The sequence below is a fragment of the Lissotriton vulgaris genome, chromosome 11 (assembly GCF_964263255.1).
Source record: "Lissotriton vulgaris chromosome 11, aLisVul1.2, whole genome shotgun sequence".
NCBI lineage: Eukaryota > Metazoa > Chordata > Amphibia > Caudata > Salamandridae > Lissotriton > Lissotriton vulgaris.
Genome location: NC_141699.1, coordinates 510,164,260 through 510,189,356, shown reverse-complemented (window position 1 = coordinate 510,189,356; position 25,097 = coordinate 510,164,260). Strand labels below are relative to the sequence as shown.

General features: G+C 41.9%; 1 protein-coding gene across 4 annotated transcripts in view; it reads right to left on the bottom strand.

The window, feature by feature from the left end:
• The window catches only part of SLC4A5 (solute carrier family 4 member 5), a 611,906-nt gene that overhangs the window by 159,151 nt on the left and 427,658 nt on the right, over nucleotides 1-25,097 (bottom strand). For all 4 annotated transcript variants that reach the window (XM_086943571.1, XM_086943570.1, XM_086943572.1 and 1 more), the window contains 3 exons: nucleotides 14,698-14,859; nucleotides 3,458-3,636; nucleotides 3,014-3,086 (listed from right to left, as the gene is read on the bottom strand). In XM_086943571.1, coding sequence (XP_086799697.1) covers nucleotides 3,014-3,086; nucleotides 3,458-3,636; nucleotides 14,698-14,859 — 414 coding nt within the window. The remainder of the gene's footprint in view (nucleotides 1-3,013; nucleotides 3,087-3,457; nucleotides 3,637-14,697; nucleotides 14,860-25,097) is intronic.

Genomic DNA, 25,097 nt, shown 5'->3' with positions numbered 1-25,097 from the left:
TGATTCTATGGGTGGGATTGGCTTAATAGGTCCTATTGATAAGAACCTGTTCATGCACACAAAAAATTTCCTCTATTCTTCAGACTTTTTATATATCGCTCTCCTCCCCTTCACAACCTTTGCATGTTAGAGCATCCGCGAGCTCGACAGATGAAGAGTATATTACTATTAAATCTGAATTAGTTGTTTCATAAACATTTCAAATGGACTATAGTTGCCACCACAAGTGACTCATTATGTAATCGTTCTAAAAACTGCCATGGGCTTGCCTGAGAATAGTGCAGAGAATTTTACTCACTTGAAGAATAAAGTAGTTTGCAGGTGTTGGTCAATGAAAACCAAAGGACATTGAATAACTTTCTGCTCCATCCAAGGGTCCAAAGATTGAAGTACCTAACATGGGTACTTCACCCTACTTATTGCAATTGGAAATTGAATTAGATCTTTATTCTGCAATGTAGCAGGTGTTCGCTCAAAGATTTAATAAGAGGAATGATTGACTATGATACCTAAGTTCTAGATAGTGTTACTACAAGAAACATGGTTAACTGAAGAGGTGCTCATCGATGGCTTCTTCTCAACTTATAGTGCATTAGCGATTCCTTCTTCCCATGGCTCTTTTGGCTGTTGATCATTTGGGCTGTTGATACTGTTTGATGATGTATTTCAAAGATCTTGGTACCTCAATGCTTATTGAGTTTTATCATTATAATTTTCATGCTTTTGGTACAGTGAAGGACTCCTTTCTATTTCTTCTGAGACTGCTTGAGTATACCTCCATATCTACCTGCTTATATTATCTTAGCTGATTTTAATACTAAATTGTGTAACATGGATGATCTGTTCAATTCCAGAAACCATTATTCAGACAAAGTACTTTTTGCCACACATTAGCGACTTGGGATGCGCAGTTGATCTTTTCAACTCCTCCCCAAATGGAACTTGTTCAGTGCCTGCAATACTTTTCCATCTGCTACCTTAATACCCAACTGTGTTGCATGAGCAGCGTCAAGCATTATAGATTACATTTTTATTTCTGTCCTACTGGTGGGTTATATGCATAGTGTGGAAATATTGCTAACCCTTTTAGTATTTATAATCCACTCAGGATCCGAGTGTGACTGGCAATCCTTTCAGACATAGTTGTGAGTGTATGGCGCAGTAACTGTAGAAGGGGACACAAGGTTACAACAGGACACAGTTAACCTTAGTGTTGTGTAAGAGACAATTGTTCATATTGCCAAACAAGATATCATGAAGTATTTATACGATTAGAGCCCTACCTTTGTTATTATTATTATCTTTTATGGATCAGTAACATCCACCATTAATGCTGTCTTTCCACTACCCCAGATTGTAGGAAATATTTATCCTCAGAACATTGTCTTGATTCTAACTGTATTAAAGCTAAACACGAACTTAGGGTAGCACAGAATAGCATACCCAGGGACAGAGCAGAGGTGGGGACTTGTAGAATGGCATACAGGAATGCTATAAGACAGAGCAAACTTCACCTGCAGGTGGCCTGAAATAGACTATTGGCTGCCTTCCATCTCTGGGGATAGGAAGGCTTTTTGGCAAATAAGTAAAGAACAACTTCTAACAGGTGGTAATAGGACCTTACATCTGCAAGGCTTTATAGCTCATGGGGCTTGGTTAACTCACGTTACATGTTACTTTATTAGAAATCCTGCTGGCTTTAGTTAACAGCCCCTCGAATAAAGGGCCAACACCAGATTGTGTGCCAATGAATTTGTTTAAGGCCACGCACAACCATTGGGGACCTCTCCTGACCAATGTCCTTAATATTAACTTGTATATGTCCTATTTATTAGTCCTCGAGATTCTCCATTTCATGCCTGCTTTTTTTTTAAGTAAGACTATAGAGCAGACCCCAAATGCTACAGAGCAATTTTCCTTATTGACTCCATGTGAAGTTTGACAGCAAACACTTTTGGATGATGATATTCCTGGGGAATCTCAGATTGCATTTAGGGTGAGCAAGAGCACAGTGTAACAGCGCCTCAATCTTCACCTACTTAGTAATAAATATGTACATATATAAGATGGATCACTACACCTCACTATTGTGGACCATACATCTGCATTTGAAAAAGGTAATAGAACAAAACCTTGGACTATTGTTTATGAGAGGTGTGTGGTGCCACCATTGTTGATTCTCTGAAAAGACTTCACTGGGACTGATCAGCTATGGTCAGATATGGCCTAAATGGGAAATGTACAGTGATAATATTACACTGAACAGGTGAGTTTGACAGGATTGTGATTTGGCTCCTTTAATTTCAATACAAATCAACTCAGTAATCATTTAGGTAGTTTTGGACAGGACACACCGTGAATAGGTTGTGAACCATTCCTGTTCAATGAAATGCAGATGCCAGTCTTACTATCCTGTACAACTAATGAGCTGAAGTGTCCTATAGATTTCTATGAAAACATCATGGACAATAAAGCTCTCTCAACCAATTTTACCAAGACGTATGTGTTATCCTTTAGACATTTTATAAGTGTTTTGCAAGGTATGGAAGACTGCATGAATTGATGCTGGTGACAGGCAATGTTTGCTTTAATAGCAGGGAATTCAACAGTAAAAACCAGCTCAGCAGACCATAAAACAGGCCCACAAACAGCTCCAAAAAAGTCCAGCACACTGACCATCATACCCGCTTCATCTGGCACTGCCTGATTGCCCAATAAGGCAGTCCGACAATGCATATTGTAATTACTCATCGAGTTTACACAGAAGCAACATGAAAGGTACAATCTCACAGTCCTCAACATGAAGGCATTTGAGTTAAAACAAATGGCCCTTTCCAGATTGACACCAATGATCCCTTTAAAAGTGAATTTCAATTTACAAAGCTGGACAAAGAATTGATGCGTGGAAAATATGGGTAAATGTGAATGAGGGGTGATGATAGAGAGAGGGGCTGCATTTTCATCTTATAAGGTTTTGACACAGGATTAATAGGGTGCAATCAATCAATCTTACCTTTAGAACTGGAGCCAGGAAGACCGATATCCCTGTCAAAATGAAAACTATGATGCCTGTAACCCTTTGCTCCCTGCCAAGATAAAATAATACCATGATGAATTATTTTAGGCATTTAAAATGTGAGAAGTGTTTACTTTAAGGGTACTATGTTAGCCTAGGTGTTAACACTGTATTCGCTCAGGAACCCCCTTCATCACCTGCCACGTCATGCATTAGACTCATCACAAATCAAATTGCTTTTTTACCCTATTAATAGCTAAACTCCTGAATGACTTGAATGCAATGCAAATTAGGAAAAGGTTAATATGTTATTATGTGACTAATACTCAAAATATTCAATTTCGATGCTGGCTGTATAATTTTATAATGCATAGTAAATAAATTTGATAAAATTAATAAAAAACAAATAAATAATGTACTGACAAAATTCTACCCACTTACCTGACTCCCAGGAACTGTGGCTGTTCCCCAGGTGCACTGGTCTCAGTCTCCATTTTCAAGCTGTCAATGTGAGCTATGGAGATCACTGTCGCTGCCACGTACCAGGGCAGCCCCATGAATGAGCACACCGCCATCAGGACCCCAACCCAGAAAAGGTCCAGGTGGTATCCAGATGCTTTCTGAAAAACACAGTATTTAATCAAGCCTGGTTAGACACATCACGATCATTCTATTGTCTAGAAATAATTTCCTATGATTGAATGTATGCATGTATGTGGTATTTCTACAGCCTGGACCTAGCCAAAGGGCAACAGAGTGCTATACAGGGTCAAAGCATGAAATCAATGAATTATAGGAGAAGTAGCTGTTTTTGTAGTATATTAGAGTGGTCCTGATTGAAAAGGGGATGATGTTCCACATCCCAAGTGCATACATGGAAAAGGCCTGCTGTCTTGCTTTTTCTTTTTTACACTACTTAGTTTGCAGTCTGATGGTTTCCTCACTCTGGGTCTGCTGAAAACCACCTGAGATGGTGACCTAGCCTGCAAGAAAAGCGGGGTTGCAGGTTGTGTTGGCTTTGTAAATGATACAGCTTGTTTAGAAGATGGCGTGGGCTAACCATGGGAGCTTAAGTCAGTGGCTCTGCAAGTAGAGGTGTGGCAGGTGCTGCATCCCTCCTCAATTCTATTACACAGCTTCTAAAATAAAATAAATCTTTATCTTCCAGAAGACACAGTTCCAGCACTGCATTCATTGAAATTATTTTTTGTAAAAAACATATTTAGAAAATGTTCTACAATCTGGTGACCTCAATTTTCAAGAATTTCTCCATCCAACCCTCCCTGGACACGGTTAGTTACTTTGCTGTGCCTGTGTCTAGAGACACAGGCACAGCCCCATTCTAAAAATTATTCTAGAACCACCAACTAATGGAATTCCATTGGGATGGGGGGATGTGATTATATTTCTTCAGTCCCTGGGTGAGACATGCTTTGGCATGTAGGGTGCCTTTAGGGGCTTGTCAATGTGGAGTCTGGGATGCCATGGAGCAGGGTAACCTCATCCCCCAGAGACAAGAGAAAAAAGGCTTGAACAGTAGTTCTAAAGTCGCTTTATAGAAGAAACTATTTTACTTTTGTTAGAAAAGAGAGCTGGTGCCGGCCATCATTGCCTCTTTACTTAGACAGGTGGCAGCTTTGTTCTTTTGAGGTTGCATGACAGTGCATAGTTTCCCCTTTCAGTTGCTCTATCCAGTCAGGCAATGGATCTACGTTTACCAGAAAGGCATTCAGGGATGTTTTGTCTGTTCTTTGCAGTAGGTCTTCATTACTCGCATCCCTTGCAGAGATCATTGGGTTAATGGAGCGTGCCAATGGTATAATTAGACAAGATCTGACTAGGGTGTTAAGTACAGGAGACAGTTAACTACATCATGTTTATGAGCTCCAGAGAACATTGAGTAATTTGTCCAAAAGAGTATTAGTTGGTTGCACTCCACACGAAATGCGCCAGGGAGTATCACTGTACGTACCTGACCTAGATAATCCTGTAAAGGTGTTGGAAGAAAAAAAGTTTGACCTGGACCACTGTTTAACTGTTTTACTGAACATCGAAGAGGCCACAGAAAAGCTATCTAATTTGAAACACATGACTCTGTCACTGGCAAAGAGAAGTCTTTAAAGCTGCTGACGGATGGCTAACCAAAGAAGTATCTATTCTAAATCAAGATATGATCCCCGATAAACAGGTATTTGGGCCATCCTAAAAAAACACCAGTTCCAGTTTTTGGGGTACAAGGCATACAAACTGTAATTTTGGCTTTGTTGGAAATACAAAGAACAGAAAGGTGTCTATCAATCATGTTAGAAATTGAGAGAGGAGCCAAGATGGCGACCGGAGCGGACGTGTAGGCTCTCGGCTCCGCCAGCCCTTGTCTCCCGCACCAGAATCCTGCCTGATATCCTTCTGCACATCGCCAGCGGGACGTGTGCTATGCTGTGCTGACTTCACCAGCGTTACTCCGGAGCCTCCGACTGCCCGGCAACCGCAAATATCCCAGGAATTGCTTCGCTGCCCTGGACCCCGGCTTGAACCTCCGCGCTCCGCCGGCCCCTGGGCTCCGTGACGACCGGGCTGCCTGCTCGCACCCGGAGTGTGGACAGTGCCGCCTTCACCTACGGCACAGATACTCCTGTACGGACAGCCAGGATTGCATCTCGCATTAGATTCGCAGCGCAAGTGCGTGGCGAGGTTGCATGGGAGGTGAACCTCCTTGCTGGACACCGACGGATTGCTGCTTCGACCCCATTGTTGCTCCTGCCTGGTGTTGGCGAGCCCCTCCGCCCTGACTACTCGGCTAGGTCGCTACGGCTCCGCGTGGGAACCGTGAGCCGAGGGATGACCCTGGAGTCAACGTGGGCTTAAATTGGGGATCGGTGCTGCCCCGTGGACCCTCGCCCCCAGTTCTATTGTTCTATTATCGACAAGATGGCGACGCCTCTCTGCCTGCGCCATGAAGAAGATGGCTTATCCTCGCCTTGGAACTGTGACTCCACGTTCTTGCAGGGAGCCAGCCCCCATTCGTCCTTCCCTGCTTTGAAATTGCAGGATCCGCAGCCTGTGTGGTCTAACGGGGAGGTAATGGCAGCTCTGGGTGAACTACGAGTGGCGCTGGGACGTGGCTATCGTATGATGGGCGAGAAGCTTGATGCCATCATGATCGACCAGGGTTGGGAGCGGAAAGTCTCTTCTTCACGGTGTCTGGATTTGCCCTTGCAGCTTGCTGACTGTGATACAAGGTTTCCGGGAGTGCCTGACAATGTTGCTACTGTTTTCACCGATATTTGTTGCAACTCGAGGCCATTCATAAGACCGGTTAGTGCTACTTTGTTTTCCTCCGGCACTGATACTGCCTTCCTGCCTAGCTCAGCATCACCACTGTCCTGGACAGCTAATACTTGGCCTGTAACTCCCCCGCTTGCCCTGTCCCTGGGGCTTCCCATCTCCCTGTGGTGGAGCCTTTACTATCTGGCTGAGTTGGAGGGACGTTCAATTGAGGACAGCGACTTTCCTGGTGGCCGGCGACGTCCATTTTGCGCTCATGTCCCTCCCCCTCCCCCACTTCGGCCATCTTGTCTCTTTGTATCTGAAGGGGTCGACTTTTCGTGTGGGGTAGGGGCGGGGGGTCGCCCACGATCGGGCCAGGGTTAGGCGGTTTCTTTCAGTGTGATGGCATGCCGGCGGGCGGGGACTGGATTGGAACTGTTTTTATTGTTTGATTTTACACACATTTAGCAATGCCAGTATAGCTTGCCGGTTCTATCGTGCCACTGATAGTTGGGGTAGGAGATGTCTTTGGAGCCGGGTGTACCGAGAGTTTGTGGCACTGACTCCTCCTTACTTCCGATCGACCGGTGGGGACCTAGGCTTGAACGCATTTTGATATATTGAATGCGATGTGTGTGATGCTCCTTCCCATTTACGGTTACAGTTACTGGGTCCTGCTGTTTCTCCTTGTTGTTGGGATGGCGGTTCTGTGCGGTATGGGGGGTCCGGGGGTACATCACTCCGACTCTCACTTGATGCGATGTTTTCCGGCTTTAACGCTGCAAATGGTGTAAGGTAACTTGAATGGCTGTGAGTCCGGGAAGCCTGGAATTTGGTGGCTCCTCCCCACCTTCCTTATCATATGGGAGTCATAGATAAATTCATTTTTTCTTACTCCCTATATTTCAAGTGTTATGCTTCTTCCTTTTTCTTTTTCTATTCCTTTCTCTTCTTGTTCTATATTTCGGGTTTATTGGGCGACAGACACACTGCTGGGGGGGGGGTAGGCCGTAGCCTCTGCATGCGTGTAGGGTGGGGGGTTGGGGGATTTTTCGTTTTCTGTTTCAGTTTCTATGGTGCCTTATTTTTTTCGTTGTTCGTCTTCCTTTCTTTATACCTTCATGGGCTCGTGTCGGGTTTAGAACCGGGTGGGTGGCGGTGGACACTGGGTGCTATGTTGGGTCGGCCACTTCTGATGCTGGATTCCTACGCCATCATCCCGCCTAATGGTTCCTAGCTTTTAGGGTAACTGGGTTACTTGATTCAATTGTTGGTGCTGTTACGTTTCGCCTGCACGGGCTCCCAATCTATTGTGTTGCCGTATTGTATGCGCCAGTGCTTCAATAGTTTTTGTGGCCGGCCTTGTGGTTGTAGGCCCGTATTTGTACTTTTATCACTGCACAATAAAGGTTTTCAAAAATAAAAAAATAAAAAAATAAAAATCATGTTAGAAATTATTATGTGTCCGATTCTGTTCAGACCACCTCTGACACCAAGAAGCCTTTGTGGTAAAGCCTACCAAAACTCTCTCTACTCCATAGAAGCAGCTTCTCCTAGAAGAGTATAGCAATCCTTATAGACTGAGGGCTCAAGTCTGCTGTTGCTCAAGTTTTACATAGAGTATCTGATTCCATGGAGGAACCCGATGCTGCAATTTCAGCAATTTCAACAGTCATAACTATCGCTGTGGTTTACCATGAACCCCAAACTAAGCCAGCATCAATTGAATGCTGCCTTTGCCAGAAATAACACTTATTAAAATTACTCTGACTTTGAAATAGATGATTTGCCAATGCACTCCACTGTCATTGAATGTCACTGATTGCTTCTTGCTTACTATTGGTTCAGCAACACGTATGTAATCCACTGTGGTCCTACATCTTGATTGTTATAGGACGGTTTTTCCTTCTAATGCGGCTCATCATACTATTAGTTGTTTTAGTTTTACAGAGTAAACATTTTGTTCCTGATATAATTGTGCCATTACCTGTGGTTTGTGAAAATGCAACCACATTCACAGGATCATCATGCTGTGAATGTCACTGCATATCCTGTGCTGGGTGGCCTGGTTTAGAAAAAGGTTCCTTATTAAATAATGGAACCCACAGATTTACTACAGATTTCCAACAATTTCAAGATTTCTATGGAAAATATAATAATAACTGTATTATGCAAAGGTTCTCCAAAAGAGTTTATTCCCTGAATAATATATTGTCTTCAGCCCTTAAAAACCTAAAGGAGGATTTAAGTGTTCTTCAACATGGACAGGCTCAGTTGCAAGCAATTACACATCTAAATTGGGCATTACAAATTCTAGGATCAGAAAAGGCACCTTGGAAGGACATGAACAAGAGTACTGTGTTTGAACCGTATCATTTTATTTCTACTCAAAACACCATGGCTAAGAAATAAGATGCCATATCCTGTAAGAATAGAACAAATGACCTAATTTTAATAGCAGAAAATCAGTAATCCCCCTTCCTATTATGCCTTTCCACTTCCAAGAGTGCAAGAAATATAAGCCCATGGGTTGGTATGAAAAATGCATATTTTTTCTTGATGTGTGGGAGATACCCTTTGAATTTTCCTGTCTAACTCAAGACAATATTGTATTAATAAGTGCATCTGGATGTTCAAACTCAGTAGGTCAGTCACTCCTATAGGACTCCATCACTTTACATGTAGTTTGTAATCATTTGAATGCAGGTCAGAGATGTACATTATCATTTGCACCTTGTTCATCCAGCACATCATACACTTCTGAACAATGGTTCATATTCAATATTGACTAACACGTTTTGCTGCTCAATGGCCCAAGGACAACCATATCTCTACATTTGTTAACAGAAACAGAGATAGTAAAATGGTATGGAATACTCTTGTATCCCCCTCCTCAAAGGGTGCTGGAAAACATCCCCAGGCCTCAAATAGACACTGATAATATGTGTTTTGATAAACTTGTTTACATTTTCATTCAAAAACAGGCTCCTTTGACCGAAGCGGGGAAAAAAGATTTGTTCTACAAACATCGCATTCGGGATCAGAGATTCAAAGAATGGTTGCAGTCTCAATAAATTACTCATCTTGCAGATTTGCGTAAGCGATCAACTCATTAAACACCACTAGCCCCTTGCACTATTTCAAAACCATTGGATCCTGCATATTCACTGGTGTTAACACTGTTTTGGGACAGATTCCATCATTTTTTGTTCTCAGGTCTGTTTGGTGGATTCCTTACAATCCTTTTGATCATTGACTGAGGCATTCTGGTTTTTCTTCTAGTTAATAAATAAACTAGTCAAAATAATTAAATGGAATTTGGTTATCCAAATTAAAAGAAGTGCTAGGAGAGCTTTGCATGTTATCTTGACTTTGAATGGCTACCAGTACCGAGTGAGTACTAGACTCTATAATTTCTCAAAATGAGTGCTCCACAAGTGAGACCGGTCTTCTGGTGCATAAATTGTTTCCAAGATACAGTACTTGAATTGCCACTGGTAGTGCCACCAACAGCATCTATTGCAAAACAAGATCTGAGACCACTGAAGTTGCACCAATCATATTGCTGAGAACTGCATCTACCAATCGTTAGTATGCTCAATATGATAAGAAAATCTCAACAATCGGGTTGTCAACAGCGTCAATGCTGGAAACATCCGAAATGACAGGATTCGATGCACATGCAATGTCACCATCCTTGAGTACCATGGACATCCTGAATCTGTTCCAGTGCTTATGTCCATCTCCTTCACCAGCAGTTGCAGCCAAACAAGAAAATCTGTTTTTCCTTCGAAGACTCCTACGCAAACACTCCAGGTATACAGCGGAAAGAGACCTGCATACTATTATCGATTACATGATGCCATCCCCTATTGAAAAAAACTGAACAAAATGCCCAATTGTCTTTTAGCTTGAAAAGGGAAAAACTGTTCCTGCATTTCCTGCATTTCCAAGATGAAATGAAGAAAAGTATGAAAACAAGGACAGTTTGTACCTTTATATACGGAATTAGTTACGAACCAAATATATTGCATTGCTTTATCAAAAAGTATATACTCTTACAAACAATGTTATAAGCAATGTTTTTACATGGTTACTTTTAAATGATTTCATACTTTATTAAAATATGTTTACATGCAATATTTCTACATGTTTTTAGATTCCTAAGTTTATGATTTGTGAAATGCATAATGCTTACTTAGAATGATATATGCCTCAAATAAGTGCTAGCTCAACCTACATCTCAGGGAATGTTGTAAACACCATGACAGTTCTCATTTAGTTAGTCTGTTTTCATACTTTGCCTGCTGTTATCTTTATCTCTAATAGAAAGTGTGAAGTTCGTAGAACACATGAACGAATGCTGATATCATCATGGCCAAGCACTATGTAGGCTGACATGTTTTTGTTTATATTAATGTTGAGAGACATTACAATTTGGCCCCGTACAGTGCAAGCTTATTGTTTATAGCGATGGAGGCTTAATGTCAGCATGCGGATAGGGCTGATGTATTTTGCATCATATTAGTTTAGTCTTGCAGAAGTCTTACTGTCTCCAATCTCTTTTTTGTTTTGAAAATATGAGATAAAACAAGTGGTCAAACAGTGTATAAAACTCAGGATTTGACCTGTGATTAAGGCAGGCCTTTGCACTACAAATATCACCAGATGTCATGCGAGATTAAAGAGCCAGTTACTCTTAATCAGAGAATTGATTTCAGAAGCCATGCAGAAGATTTTGTTTCTTCAGCAGAACTCTGATAAGGTATAGTGGAAGCCAGTTATTTAAAGATATGATGTGCAATCCATCCAAAGAAACTCGAAGGGCAGCTTTGTTGTTTATACATTTAGCCAAGGTTTAGCATAGATCCCAGAAAGAGCTTCAGGGTGCTGGGATTGAAGAAACTTGCTAAAATGTTAGAAACTTTCAGCTTATTTTCATTGAGCATTACATGCCTATTTACTTTTATTTTTTCATTCTGTTTGGTTATTGATTATGTTTTATATACTGGACTAAGGTTTTTAAAACAAACATTTTTTATTCCGTGTCCCTGTTTTCTTAGTCCTACTAAGTCCTTAGTCTTTATTCGACTACCAAATGCTAGCCATAAAAGAACAGTCATTATAAAATAGAACCAATAAAATCATATTATAAATGGGACCCACGGTAACAACAAAATACTGCATGTGTGGGATTGCTCAAGGGGCTCATCATAGGGCTGCGGTCTAACTGGCTTCTAATTCAATGTTGGTGCATTTAACTGATTCCTTGCATCAGAGGGTTAAAAATCCAACCCCCATGGACTTGGGGCCCCCCAAGCTAACAATACATGCATGTGTTAACACATCACTAGTATCTGGCTCATATTCCCTTATCCCAGCTGTCAATAGGCAGTTGACCATATTCTAACATGTAGACCCTGCAGGTTGCACCTCACAATCAATTTAAATGGAGCATTAAGTGGGTAAGTCTCTATGTCTCAATAGGATAGATCAGAAACCAAAGGTCCAAAAGAAAAGAAATGGATGCTTCCATGGGTAGAATCCAATTTGCTACACCTTTTAGTAGAGGGAATGTGCTTGTATAACACCTTCGATGCTCATGACGAGCTGAGCTCGTCATGAGGCACGGTGCTCGTGTGCTCATGACGAGCTCAGCTCGTCATGACCACACCCATTTACATTAGGGCCCAGCACCGGGGGTAAATCGGCACCGCACGCAAGGTATTAATTGTTATTACAGTGAAGACTTTCAGTGGCAATAATAGAAACAATGATATCAACACACGTACCAGGGGCGTGTAGATCTTTGCAAAGCTTGCCTCTCTGTTTAATATTTACATGTAGCTCGTATGGTAATTCCTAAGGGCCTCTGGTGGTGTATCACATCCATGATGTTTATGCATATAATACCTGTGCATATTTGGGGCTTCCAGGGAGACATGAGTTGGGTTAGTTAAACAGTTTGTTTGATTATGGGCAACATTCATTCTTGTAAGAACCAGAAAAGACTGAATCAAAATGTGGGGAAGACTGGGTTTCCAACTATGCATTGCCTTAATGCTTGATAACCTTGGAAAATAAAGCGGAGCGGTCTGATTCAAGAACATCATATTTTGAAGCTAAATAATGTGAAAAGCCCACGAGAAACCTGGATCCTAAGCTGTCTTTGGATTCAAAAGTGAATGCAAGAACTATGTTGGGCTTCTTTACTACCTTAGGAGTAAGAAGTAGAAACAATACCTTTCAGGACATTCAACTAGCAGTAAATATTATGCTTTTGGCTAAATTTGATTACTACATTTCCTTACACAATGATAAATATTTAGACCGGAAATTACAATATCTTTACCAGGAAACCAAACCAAGAAGTTTCAACATGTGCCAGTTCTGATGAGAATGTATTGGTTACTGGTACAGTGGAGGAGCCAATTTAAGACTCTGGTCTTAAGGCACAAGTCCTCTTGTGCCAAGATAAGAGAAAGCATTTTGTACTCCACGAAAGACTGTTCAGTTCAAATGAGAAATAGTGGACAATGACACTGAAGCTTAAACACAGTTCTCTCAGGGGTAGACATGTTAGTGTTAGTAACCTGACACTTTAGCTAAAGCTATCCCAGGAACTGAGAGGAAAGAAACTGCTTCACTTGTATGGAAAATCTTTAAGGAGGTGGCAATATAAAAATGTTTATGAGTAAGCTGTCAGATCAGTTAGAAGGATAAGCTATATTTTTAGGGTTTGGTGTGAGCTACAATGTGTTGAGGTTTTGATGATTAAGCACTCTACACAATGTTATTATAATAAAGTTCACTGCGGTCTAGAGATTTAACTGTCCAGAAGGCGGGACACAATAGCGTAGTCTGAATGGCTGTGTGTAATCTCACCCATCATTAGCAAGTTTGTATTGATAAAAGTAATGGGTTCAGGTTAATCCCGTTCAAAGTCTTTGTCTCCTACGTTATATTGTGAAAAAGTTCATTTTGTTGCTTCATTCTGAACGTATCAATTTTGTTTCTGATATAAAAGAGACAGGAAAGTTGTTTTGTTTGAAGGTGTAATGTATGACAGGAATTTATTTTTTAAAGTCTTTAGCTAGGTTTGTTTCAGACTTTGGCCACTAAGAAAATTGACATGGTGCAGTTTCTTTGCTCTAATGTTCTAAGTGAAGTCGTCTTGGGTCTCTTTTGTAAATAAATTTGCTGTGGTCATTTTAGGATTCTAATACAGAGAGAGCAGTAGCTGCAAGATAAATGTAAAACGAGGTATAACATACTCCCTAGGGTACATTATAAAGATACTCTGTGAGTCATGTGACCATATAGAGGAACAGGTCTGATGGCCGATTTCCTCTATTAGGTCATGAAACTCTAAAGTGTCTAGCCATATCCTTGTAATGTACAAAAGGGAGTCATTTATTAATTTTAATACAAGGTCACACTATCACCCATCCCACAAACTTCTTAAATCCTTGGTATGGGGCTCTTCATATGACATAAATAGTTTGTTTGTAAACATGAACAATAAATTAGAAACTCCAGGGCAACACTAAACACATCAAAAAGGCGTTAGATATTTGTTGCACACAACATATTAAAGTCAAATGAATTTCTGCAAACATGCAGAGATATATATTCTGTCTTTTCTATAGTTACCTAAAATGTGGATAAATAAACCTGCTACCATAAATATCTTCTGTCTGCTGATCACTGTTCAGCTAGAAAACAGAGCTAAAGCAGGAAAAGCCACATTTCGTTTCGTTTGTTAAAGTGCAGCTTTGCTCGGCGACAAATGTCACTATTACAGGCGACAAGATGCGTTATAAGCTGCAGTAAACCCATAATGAATAATTGAACTGACCCCACACATCCTGCTAGTATATCGTTTATATTTGTATTTGAAAAAGCTGTGATATTTATTATCAAAGGCGGCGGCTTGAAAGGGTGGTCTGTGGCGGGCCATGGCATCTTACTCAATCCCATGCCATTGGAATCCAGAAACTAAAGTGGCTAAGCCTCTGAACGCTGAACATTGTACGGGAAGTGTATGGATGCCCTGGCACTTGTTACGTTATACGGATTTTTGAAGCATATTATCACTTGGGAAGGAGGGGTGTGTGTGTTGGGGAAGTATCTGAAGAAGGTAGGCAGATGTTCAAAGAGACAACGGTTCTTCATACAGAGCTAGTTGGAAATCAGGAAGTCATGCACGTATATGTCCCTAAGAAAGAGGTGAAGACGTTCATACAGATGTGACGTAAAACATACATAGGGCATGCAGTACTGTAGGACACTCAGAAGTCCTCCACTTACCCATTGTTCGCTAGCGGGTGCCGGCACACCCATGGTTGTCTTTCTAATTGTTGTTTTGCATTCATGCAAGTTTCTTACCATTGCATTACACGTGGATTACATACCCTCAGTTTGTGTTCTTTCCGGTTTACAATGACGGCTGTGATCTGTTGGTCCATGAAGATCAAAATGGTGACGAGGAGAGCTGGCACAGCACTGGCAATGTAAACCCACCAGGGGCTTTTACCGAAAGGGAACACAAACCACCCTCGATCTGAGCGCGTGGGCTGTGGAGTAGAACAGAAAAGTTTATTCCAGAAACTTTTACAACACACTCCTATATTTCATAATAGATTTTGCTAATTCTAAAGTTAAATTTACATTAGTTACATTTTTATATGATTAAATCATTGGAAGGAAATTATTTTATAGCCCATTAAATTTGGAAATCATGGATAAATTGATACATTTAAACGACTGCTACTTTTTCCACAAATTAAAACAGATCTACCAGCCACTATATTCGAGTTCTAGAATACAAGCAGTATAGAGGTTAGCAATTGACAATGATTCAGTTTGAATAGTGTAAATTTCATATTAGTAACTGTAACAGTATAAGAATGTTAGTGTATATGTTAGAGTTTATGTGGCGTTTTCATATTATGGTGGGGTAAGTGGGCCAAGATTTCTATGCACTATTTTCGACAATAACTTTGTATGGGGATTCCCAAGGGACAAACGAAAGACTCCTTAAATCGAAGAGCTGGCCAGTGGAATTGGGTGAGGATCAGGAGGTGCTGTGGCCTGTGAATTCCAGGACTTCCTCCTGAAACGCTCTCCACTCTCCTTGTTCTAACAATGCCCCACATAGACCTCCTATTCTCATTTACCAACTGCTCAGAGCAGGTTGTAAATAAAAGTAGAATCAACATCAGCAGCGGCTACTCCGCTATGCTGGAGGAACATTGCCCCCAGTGCTTAATTTGTAGGAGACCACTGCAGCTTGCTCCGCTAATTGTTCCAGCGAACCTGTCCATGACAGTACCAACACAACTGTTAACCGTCATATTCAACAGTGTGACTATTCAGATAATGCCAGGCCCTCAAAGCTATAAGAATGGCTTGAGCGCTGGTTATAGGCACTTTTAATGTATCATGAATAAACTTCGTTGTTGTGCTCATCTCTAAATTAGACAGCCAGTGCCACAATGGTCCAGAACGTCATAAGTACCGGTGTTGACAATTAAGTGTCGGTGCCGAGCACCAGAAGTCGCCAGCTCAAATTAAGCACTAATTGCCCCCTCCCACCAGCAGCCGCAAAACTCGAAAAAGAAAACAACAATAACACGGGTTTATTATCATTTTATTTTTTGCGCGAATGAGTCTTGGGAGTGGGGCCAGATGATGAGATGCTGGAGGTGGAGTGTTGGTCACTGCTGTCAGTGTGCATGTCAGTTTAGCTGGCCATCTTAGGGCGGCCAAACCAAAATTTGCATTGTGATGTCTCTACCACCCTGAGTTGCATTGCCGGGTTGGAGACAGCAGGCACAGGCTCCCAGTCTCTCTGGATGCGCAAATTGAGGACACTCAGGTTAATCATGATGCTGTTCTCATACATGAGAGCAGTGTTTGGATTGGCCCCAGGGTAGTCTGGGGAGCCTGTGCAGTGCAGCAGAAGAGCACCAAGTTGGCGATTCGGCGAGCGGCAGGTAAGTAGTTTTTTTTCTTCATTTTGTGTTTCATCGACGTCCGTCACCCTTCCCCCTCACCCTTCCCCCCCTTGCCCCACCATTCTGCCCCGATACAAGTCGACACTTATCTACATGCAGAAAAGAGCCCAGTAATTCCCAGTCTACATATTATTCCCATGCTTTGGGTCACACTCTCATGAATACATGGTGAAGGGTTGCAATTACTGTCCAGAATCGTTGACTCTGGATAAGATATCTTTGGCTCCACTGCACCGTGCAGCTAGTAATCAGGGCCTAGGTGTCCTACACCGAAGCCTAGTCCTACTGCAAGGAAGTACTGGGGATAGAAGTGAACATCAACAAAATTTGTGAAATAAAGGTTCTATTCAAAATCATTTAAGGTGGAAATACATGAGCCACTAATAGCAAACAATAGAAAGATAAAGTCAAACTGGAGAAAAATAGCCCTCGGACGGTCCCAGCACCTTATTTGGGCACAAATCTGTTAAATAGAAGAAAATAGGAAGATTGTTAGGGACAGACGTGACCTAACTATTTGGTAGGCCATTGAAAGGGGTAGACATACTTTCACCACATCCAGTGTTCACAATGGCCAGGTTTCCTGGAATACAGTCACTTACCCATGCTAGACATACCTCAATTGCCTTTGATGTCGAAGAGGTTCATAGCTGTATGCTGACACTTCATCTTAGGGAGTGGGGTCTCTGATACGCTCATAAAGAGCTATACACCTTCGACTTAGTTCTTCATCGTGTACAATACGCTGTCACAGGGGCCTGCATGCTGGCTTCAAGTGTCTTCAGTCCGGTTTCTCACTCCTTTCATACAGATCCTTACGCAAGCAAGAGTGCACCCAACTCTCAGACTTACAAATGTGTCTGCCGTCTGTAGCTTTTTACTTTATATTGGGTCCTGTAACTACCTGACTCAGACCTCCACATATCTGAAGCTCCCTCAGGAGCCAAGTAGGGAAAATCAGCAGACTCAGCACTACCCTGGACAGGTGGAGAAGGCCTCACAGCCACAACTACATCAAGTTACTACAGTTAAAATAAACAATATCTCAGAAATAGGTGTCCAGGTGCTTCAAAACCACTTTATGAGATGATTTAAAGATGAGTTAAAGGGGGAAATTCCACTGGCTCCTGAGAGAACCACAGGAGGGTCTTTTTCAACGCAGACGAGAGTAAATAAAAATGTCAAGAGCAGTAGCACTGCTCCGAGACCAGAAGTGGTACAGCAACAAAAACATACCATCTATGGATAGGCACTTCTTTAAATGGGCCGGTACTGTCTTTTATGGAGTACCAGTACTTTTTTATTTTGAGAGGGAAAGTACCTGCACTTCTCAAGAGAAATGCTGTACTTTTAATTGGAGAGTGCCGGCACTTCTCAAGAGAAATTAATATTTTAATTGGAGAGTGGTGGCACTTCTCAAGAGAAATGTTATTCTTTTAATTGGAGAGTGCAGGCACTTCTCAAGAGAAATGCTATACTTTTAATTGGAGAATGCCGACACTTCTCAACAGAAATGCTATACGTTTAATTGAAGAGAGTGCCGGCACTTCTCAAGAGACATGCTATACTTTTAATTGGAGAGTGCCAGCACTTCTCAAGAGAAATGCTATACTTTTAGTTGGAGAGTGCCGGCAATTCTCAAGAGAAATGCTATACTTTTAATTGGAGAGTGCCAGCACTTCTCTGAAACAAGTAGGTACTCTGCTACAGAGTACCTGCACTTCTATTTTTCCATTTCAGGCACTCTGTATAGGTGCCCCATCTCTGGCATCCCGATTTTGCACAGGGTGGTCGCACCGAGCATTGAACTGTGACTAGGAGAGTGGGGTTAGAAAAGATTATTGGCTGGAAAATATAAATAGATCCCATCAGCTCTGTGACATAATGCACTCCAGGCCCAGCAAGTAGTGGCAGCAGTACGGATTTCCGTCCGAGGTTTAGGAAGGCCTGCAGGCAGGAGAGAGGCTAAGGGAATCCTCTCTGGTTCTTTTATTGATGTCGGTACTTTTATCACATGTTGGAAATTTCATCGTAGGAAACGCGAGAGAGAATACCAAGCAAAGATGGTGGCCAGATGTTATGCAGTGCAATGGCTAGCGACAGAGCGCTTCCAAGAGATACCTATGGGTGATACTTAGCCAAATTAGTTGTCTCAGGTGGTTAGAAATGGGTGCCCACAGTTTTTTATCCTGGAACAGTCCCGTCTGCAGCATTTTATATTAACTGTACTTTTTGTACAACCTTGATTTTATGAGGGTTTGGACCAAATCTTTCCTTTAGGATACTGGGTGAAAAGGAAGTTGTGAGGGATTTAATATTTTTTCCAAACCTGAGTTTAGAAACAAAGATTATTCCCAGATGTCTAGCGTGTTCGGCAGGAGATTGTAATAAACCTAGAAAAGCAGGCCATCAGTCGATTGCCCATATGCTGTGATCTATAAAAATTAAGACTTCGGTTTTATCACCATTAAGTACCATCGAGTTATTTCTCATCCAAATGGCAACTTCCCAAAGGTAGGATGAAAATTGTTGAGATGCAAGTTTTGTATTTCCATCTATCCTTTGGATCTGCTGGGTATCATCAGCATAGGCATCACGATTAAAGCTGAAGAAATCAACCAATCTGACCAAGGGGACCAAATACAAGTTGGAAACTGTCAGACTAGAACTGTAAGGAACACTGGTCAGAATTGGCTTACTTGAAATTTGAAAATTGGCTGCTCATACAGTTTGAGTACTGTCTTTTCAGAACGAGTCAAACCAGTTATGGACTATTTGCATAATGCCACTGACTGTCTGTTATTCTAATAGTTTATTGAGTTAGATGGTGTTAAAAACAGTTGATAAGTCTAACAAAATCAGGGCCCCTACTCCTTCATTATTCAGAGTCAGCCGGAGATCATAGTGGCCTTGGACAGGCTGGTTTATGTGCTTAAAGCCCTTACGAACCCCTGACTGAACTGGGTGAAGGAGCATGTTGGTATCCAAAAAGCTCAGGAGCTGGCTATTCATAATGGATTCTGTGCTTTTAGTGAAAAGCAGAAGAATAATGGGGTGATAGCTTGACATCACAGTAGGGTTGATGTTATTTGTCTTAGTAGGGGAGATTTACAGCTTTTTCTATAAAGTGGGTACTGTATCACCTGAAAGGGATGAATTACAAAGACCAACGAGGGCAGGAATGACTAAAGCCACCACTTATTTTGTTGGAATATAGGGCACACATCGTTAGGGGAAGTGGAGGTGAGTGAGGGAAATGCCTTGGGAATCTGACTCAGCCAGCTCAAAAAAGGACCAGTACTCATTGCTTCTCTGACAGGGTTTTTAAACCTAAAATATGACTGTGATAAAACAGTACTTTAGCTGATTTATTATTTTGTTTTGCACCAGTGCAAAATATTTTTATATGTGCTTTTAGTATCTGAGCTATCTGACTTTATCCACAACCTTTCACTTCTTTTACAATTTAGCTTGGCTTCTTTTAAACCTTCTGTTGGACGTGACCTTTTTGTAGGGTTGCCCCAAAACCTTTTGCTTGACTCCTCCTATTTCTGTTGAATTTGGTTTTGTTGACTTTAGGACTCTGTACACTTTACTTTACTGCTAACCAGTGCTAAAGTGCTAGCTCGCTCCCATAGAACATGGTAGAATTGGGTATACTCATTTGGCACATTTAATTTACTTCTATGTTCCTAGTAAAGTGGCACTACATGTGCCCGGGCCTGTAAATTAAATGCTACTAGTGGGCTTGCAGAACTGATTGTGCCACCTACTTAAGTAGCCCTTTAAACATGCCTCAGGGCTGCAATTGCAGATCCTGCCTGTGTAGTCTTAAACTGCCATGTCGACCTGGCATGGTAAACCTTTTGCCAAGCCCAAGCTTTCCTTTCAAATACATGTAATACAACCCTAGGTTAGGCCCTGGACAGCCCCAAGGGAAGGGTGCAGTGTATTTCAAAGGTTGGACATGTAGGTTTATGGTTTACATGTTCTGGTAGTGAAAAACTCTTACATTGGTTTTTCACTACTACAAAGGCCTACCTCTTCAATAGGATAACTTTGAAATTACCTTATTACAATTTATATCTGTAATCTCCAAATGTGAAAAGGTTACTGCATCATGTTTGGTGTCTCTGGGATTTTATGGTGAAGTCAGATTTTAAATTACAATTCTGAAAATGCACTTTTAGAAAGTTGGCATTTTTCTGCCTTAGCCATTTGTTGCATGCAATGTGTCTCTGGGTCATATGACCACATGGTTGTGGATGACAGTTGGGCTTTTTGTATTCCTCCTAGACAAAAGGGCAAACTCTCCGGGGAAGATGACTTGTCTTTCCTCTCTACTACTTCTACTCTCTACTAATGAAGGACTAAACCCAGTAACATGTGCCTATCGATATACAGCAGTGTCTGCACCAACTTTGGTGAAAAACTGCAGCTAATTTTGAAGTAATGGCTAATTGTGTACTGCATTTACCAGGAAGCAAAGGGGCAAACTATGCTGGGATGTGAGGCAGTGTGCTCCCAACACCATTTCTGTTCAAAAGGCTCCCTTGATCCAGCAAGCTGACAAGTTTTGAAGATGGATCTGTGTCTGAGAGGAATCTGGCAGCATTTCCATTAACACCAGATGAATTTTCTTTGCTCTCTACTACTTCTGCTCTCTACGGATGAAGGGCTAAACCCCTAAACACGTGTCTAGATATATATAGCAATATCTGCACCAACTTTGGTGAAAAAATACAGCTAATTGTAAAGTAAGCGCTAATTATGTACTACATTTACCAGGATATAAAGGGCCAAACTGTGCTGGGATGTGAGACAGTATGCTCCCAAAAGCTTCTTTATGGTCAGACCATGTCACCCTTGTGAGGGTGTGTGAGAGTGTAAAATTAAATATTGGATGGGTGACAAAAAAACAGATCCAGTATATGTCTGGCTGGGGTAATGGGGTAACAGACTTGGGGGCATATTTACAATAACTGGCGCATCCCTGCAAATCAGCAGGGATGCGCCAGTTATTGTGCGCCACAGCTCCGCCATCATGGATGCTCCGCATTTACAATGCGGCGCACCATGGTGCAAAAACGGCACAGATGCGTGACGCATCTGTGCTGTAAAAGTGACGCATTGCTGGAGTTGCGTCACAAGCGCAACTCAGCTCCCGCAATGCTCTGGGGGCCCTATCTAGTTAATGCTGCGTCAATCCTTATGCATGCTTCAGGCAGGTGCAGGGTTTTGACGCAGCATGGGCCTAAAAGTGACTGAGTGAAATCTTGTAGATTTCACTCAGCCACTTTTAGGAGGCAATCCTGCGCCGGTATGCCCCCCCCCCCGCACAGGAACGCCTACATGTGGGGCAGGGCATTACAACGTGACGCATCTCCCAGATACGTCACGTTGTAAGTACCACCGCACCATGGAGCAGGATTTGCGCCGCCGCTGCGTCACAAAAGTGATGCAACAGCGGCGTAAATGAGGCGCAAGGGGCTTGTAAATCTGCCCCTAAGTGGTTAGGAGTTGTAAATCTAAAGCAGTGCAGGAGTCTATCAAGTTTTAGGATTTCTTATCATTTACATCATCAAAGTGCAACTTGAAGTCAACTGAGAACTAATAAATGGTTTGTGTACAATAGACATGTAATTATAATTTCAAGGAGAGAGATAATAAAGGTGCATAGCTGTTCAAGACACCTGGTTCCCAGATCTGGCAAAATTGTTCCCAAAATTTACTGCGCAAAATTTGATAATTCACTCAAACGTTGCTATGGCTACTGAGGAAAAGAGGAACTTACACCCCTTATGATTCACATAGATGGGTCTAAACGTGCAATGGGAATAATTTCACATGCAGTTTCCAACACTCTCTGTTATTTTAGCGTCTCCGAGCTACTCGTTATTGATGGGAAAAAATCGTGACAGGGTGCATTGTGTACACAAAAAGGCTGTGTCATCCATTTTGTAGCAGGGATATTCTTCCTTTATTACCACTCCATGGTGGAGAAGATTCGACTGGTCTTAAGGACAACTACTACTGGATCAAAGCCTCATTGGTCCCGGCTCAAGGAACCTCCTCTACAGGGAGAGTCCTGTGTGAGGGGTTGGAAGCATGCCTAGGGGCACACTTAGCCTGGGACAACAGAAGATCTGCCTATTTTTTTATATGTATTATTTTTTATTTTTATTTTAGAGTTTTATAGAGCGCGAACCAGACCTGTGAGGGTATTAGAGCGCTTTACAGGATTGACAGGTGGTACAAACAGTCTTAGGACAGGTGTATACAATTGGGATAGGAACAAGTAGATGCATTATGCAAGGGAAGAAATAATAAGCAGTAACATATCCCGGACACAGGTGGCATAAAAACAGGTAGATACATTATATGAGAGAGCAGCTGTCTCAATTCCCAGGTGGGAAGCCGAGAAGTGCCGGGAAGGTATCATCCGGAAGAGCCACGAGTAATGCCGAAAAGAAGGAGAAACAAAATTGCCGAGGTGATTGAAATGCAAGCGTTCTCCCTGAAACTAAAAATGAATGAGAGAAAAATATCTTCTGTGACTCTAAAGTGTTCCAGTGTCTCTACTATGTTAGTCTGGTGGAAACTGCTCTACCCTGTGCTGAATGACCTCGTGATGGTGCCCCACCTTGCTCACAAGGCTGTATAATAGTTCGATATTGCATCTCACTTGTGAGCCTGCATTTGAGAGATCAGTTTGAGCCCCTGTTAAGGCAATTGATTGTGTGTTTTCGATTTGTGAATGTTGGTATATTGTTATTCATAGTTTCTTTATAAAGGTCACTGTTTAGTATAGTATGAGAAACTCTTGAAGCTTGGGCGCATTGTCTGAAACCCAAATTTTTACACTGTGGAAGGATCCAGCATTTCCGAATTCCGCTGTATGCGGGGCAGAAGAAAAATATATGTACAATGTCTTTCCTCCAGTAGTTGCAAGCAGGGCAATTGGCCTCCAACAAGCGTGACCAACGGGATGTACGTGCCCCTATCAGTAAGGAGCCATGCCTCAATTGAATATACAGTTTTCTTGCGAATGGGGGCTGTACCAAGTCCAGAAACACCTCCGTCCTGGGGCTAACTTTCGTAAAAAAAAACTCTGTGGTCAGCCTTCCCACGGAGGTCGAGCAGTGTAGGGTGTATGGTTACATTCTCATGGTGAGTGCTGTGGGTGAGGTCAGAATGATGAGACTTTCCCAGGTTTCTCTTTCCAAAGACACATGCAAATGAACATAAAACCCATCTGTGAGGTTGTTTCTTGGGTCAAATGCTTTTTGCTAAAGCTCGCTGTAAATTACAAATCTTTATTTGCTTTATTTATTTGAAATAAATAAACAGTTTCAGATTCGCCTTGCAGAGCAGTTCTTCCTGCCTATTCTTCTTCTCACCTATGGTAACGCTCTTTTTCAGTTGGCTTTTGCAAGAGTTCTTGCCATCAATAAATCAAAAATAAGTAAAAGAAGGAGATGGAGAAAGTGGGCACAACCCTTCATGTTTTTTTCATAGTTTGCCATTCCTTGGATGGTTGTCCGTCAAGGCCTCATTATTGTGAGGATAATCTAATTGCACCATTTGTGTTCCCAGAAGATTTTGGTGATGGAACAAGCAGCCCTTAAGTTAAACTATAAATGCAACATGGCATGCAGCTTGAATTAAGACACAGTTTTATGGAATTTGACGCATTTTTTTGCAGGCACAAACACACTTCAATTGCATTGATGGATTTACTGTTTGCTGTTTGAATGACTAAGCCTGTCCTGAAACATTTTGTTAGATTTACATTGATTGTTCAGAATGGACAGACTTGAGCGCACATAGGCTGTCTTAAAGAGAAATAAAAATACTGGTCCTTTGTCAAAAGAATTTATTGTGCAATATGTTACTGCATTTCTATTTCAATTTCCCTGCCTACAATGAGAAAGTCAAATTCTGTCTCAATTCAATTCAATCTTTATTTGTATTCGATTAATTAAAATCTTACAAGGGGACATCAATCATAAAAACCAAGAAAAGGGCAAATGGCAGAGGGGCGCAGTGGGACCGTTCGCTCAGGATGACTGTAGGAGCGACAGAAAATCAAAGTGCACGCGTGTAGCCACTGTTAGTAGTCATGGGAAAAGTTCAGTGAATGCTAAAAGTGTCATACACAAGAGATCCCTTTGTAGACAACTATAGGAGTGGCAATACACGCCTACAACAGCTATCAGTAGTTGTACATTCCGGTAATTGCAGAACAAGTTAGTTCACTAGCAGACCCTCTGGAGACCAGAATGGTAAGAAGGGATAAGAGGATCGCTCGCTCACAGTAGCTATGGGGGCACCAGTGATTTAAAGTGCAAGTGTGCAGCCGCTGTTGATAGACAGGAGTCAGTCCTGTGATAACCAAGCAGGTTAGTTCAGTAAAGACCCCTTTAGGGTCCAAATAAGGTGCAAGTGACAAAAGGATTGGAGTAACCATGTACAGCAATAAAAAGCACAACAAATTCAATAGATTAACGTTATGCCACTCTTGGCTGAGTCCAGCAGGATTGTCATTAGTGCCAACAGACCGTGGCCAGGATAGCATAAAGGCTGAAGGAATGGTGAGCCACCAGCTAGCAGTCAGGCCCGATGTGGTTTATACTTTGTTAGATACTTTCCTGTGCATCCTGGAGGCACCAATATGTTTCAAAGTTTAGAGTGTGAAGGCCTGAACTCCAGAGCATGATGTGGGACTTCCAGAGAGCCAGAAGGTCAATGGTGTCGGTTCAGATGAAGATATGACCAGCCCCCGGTTAGACAAT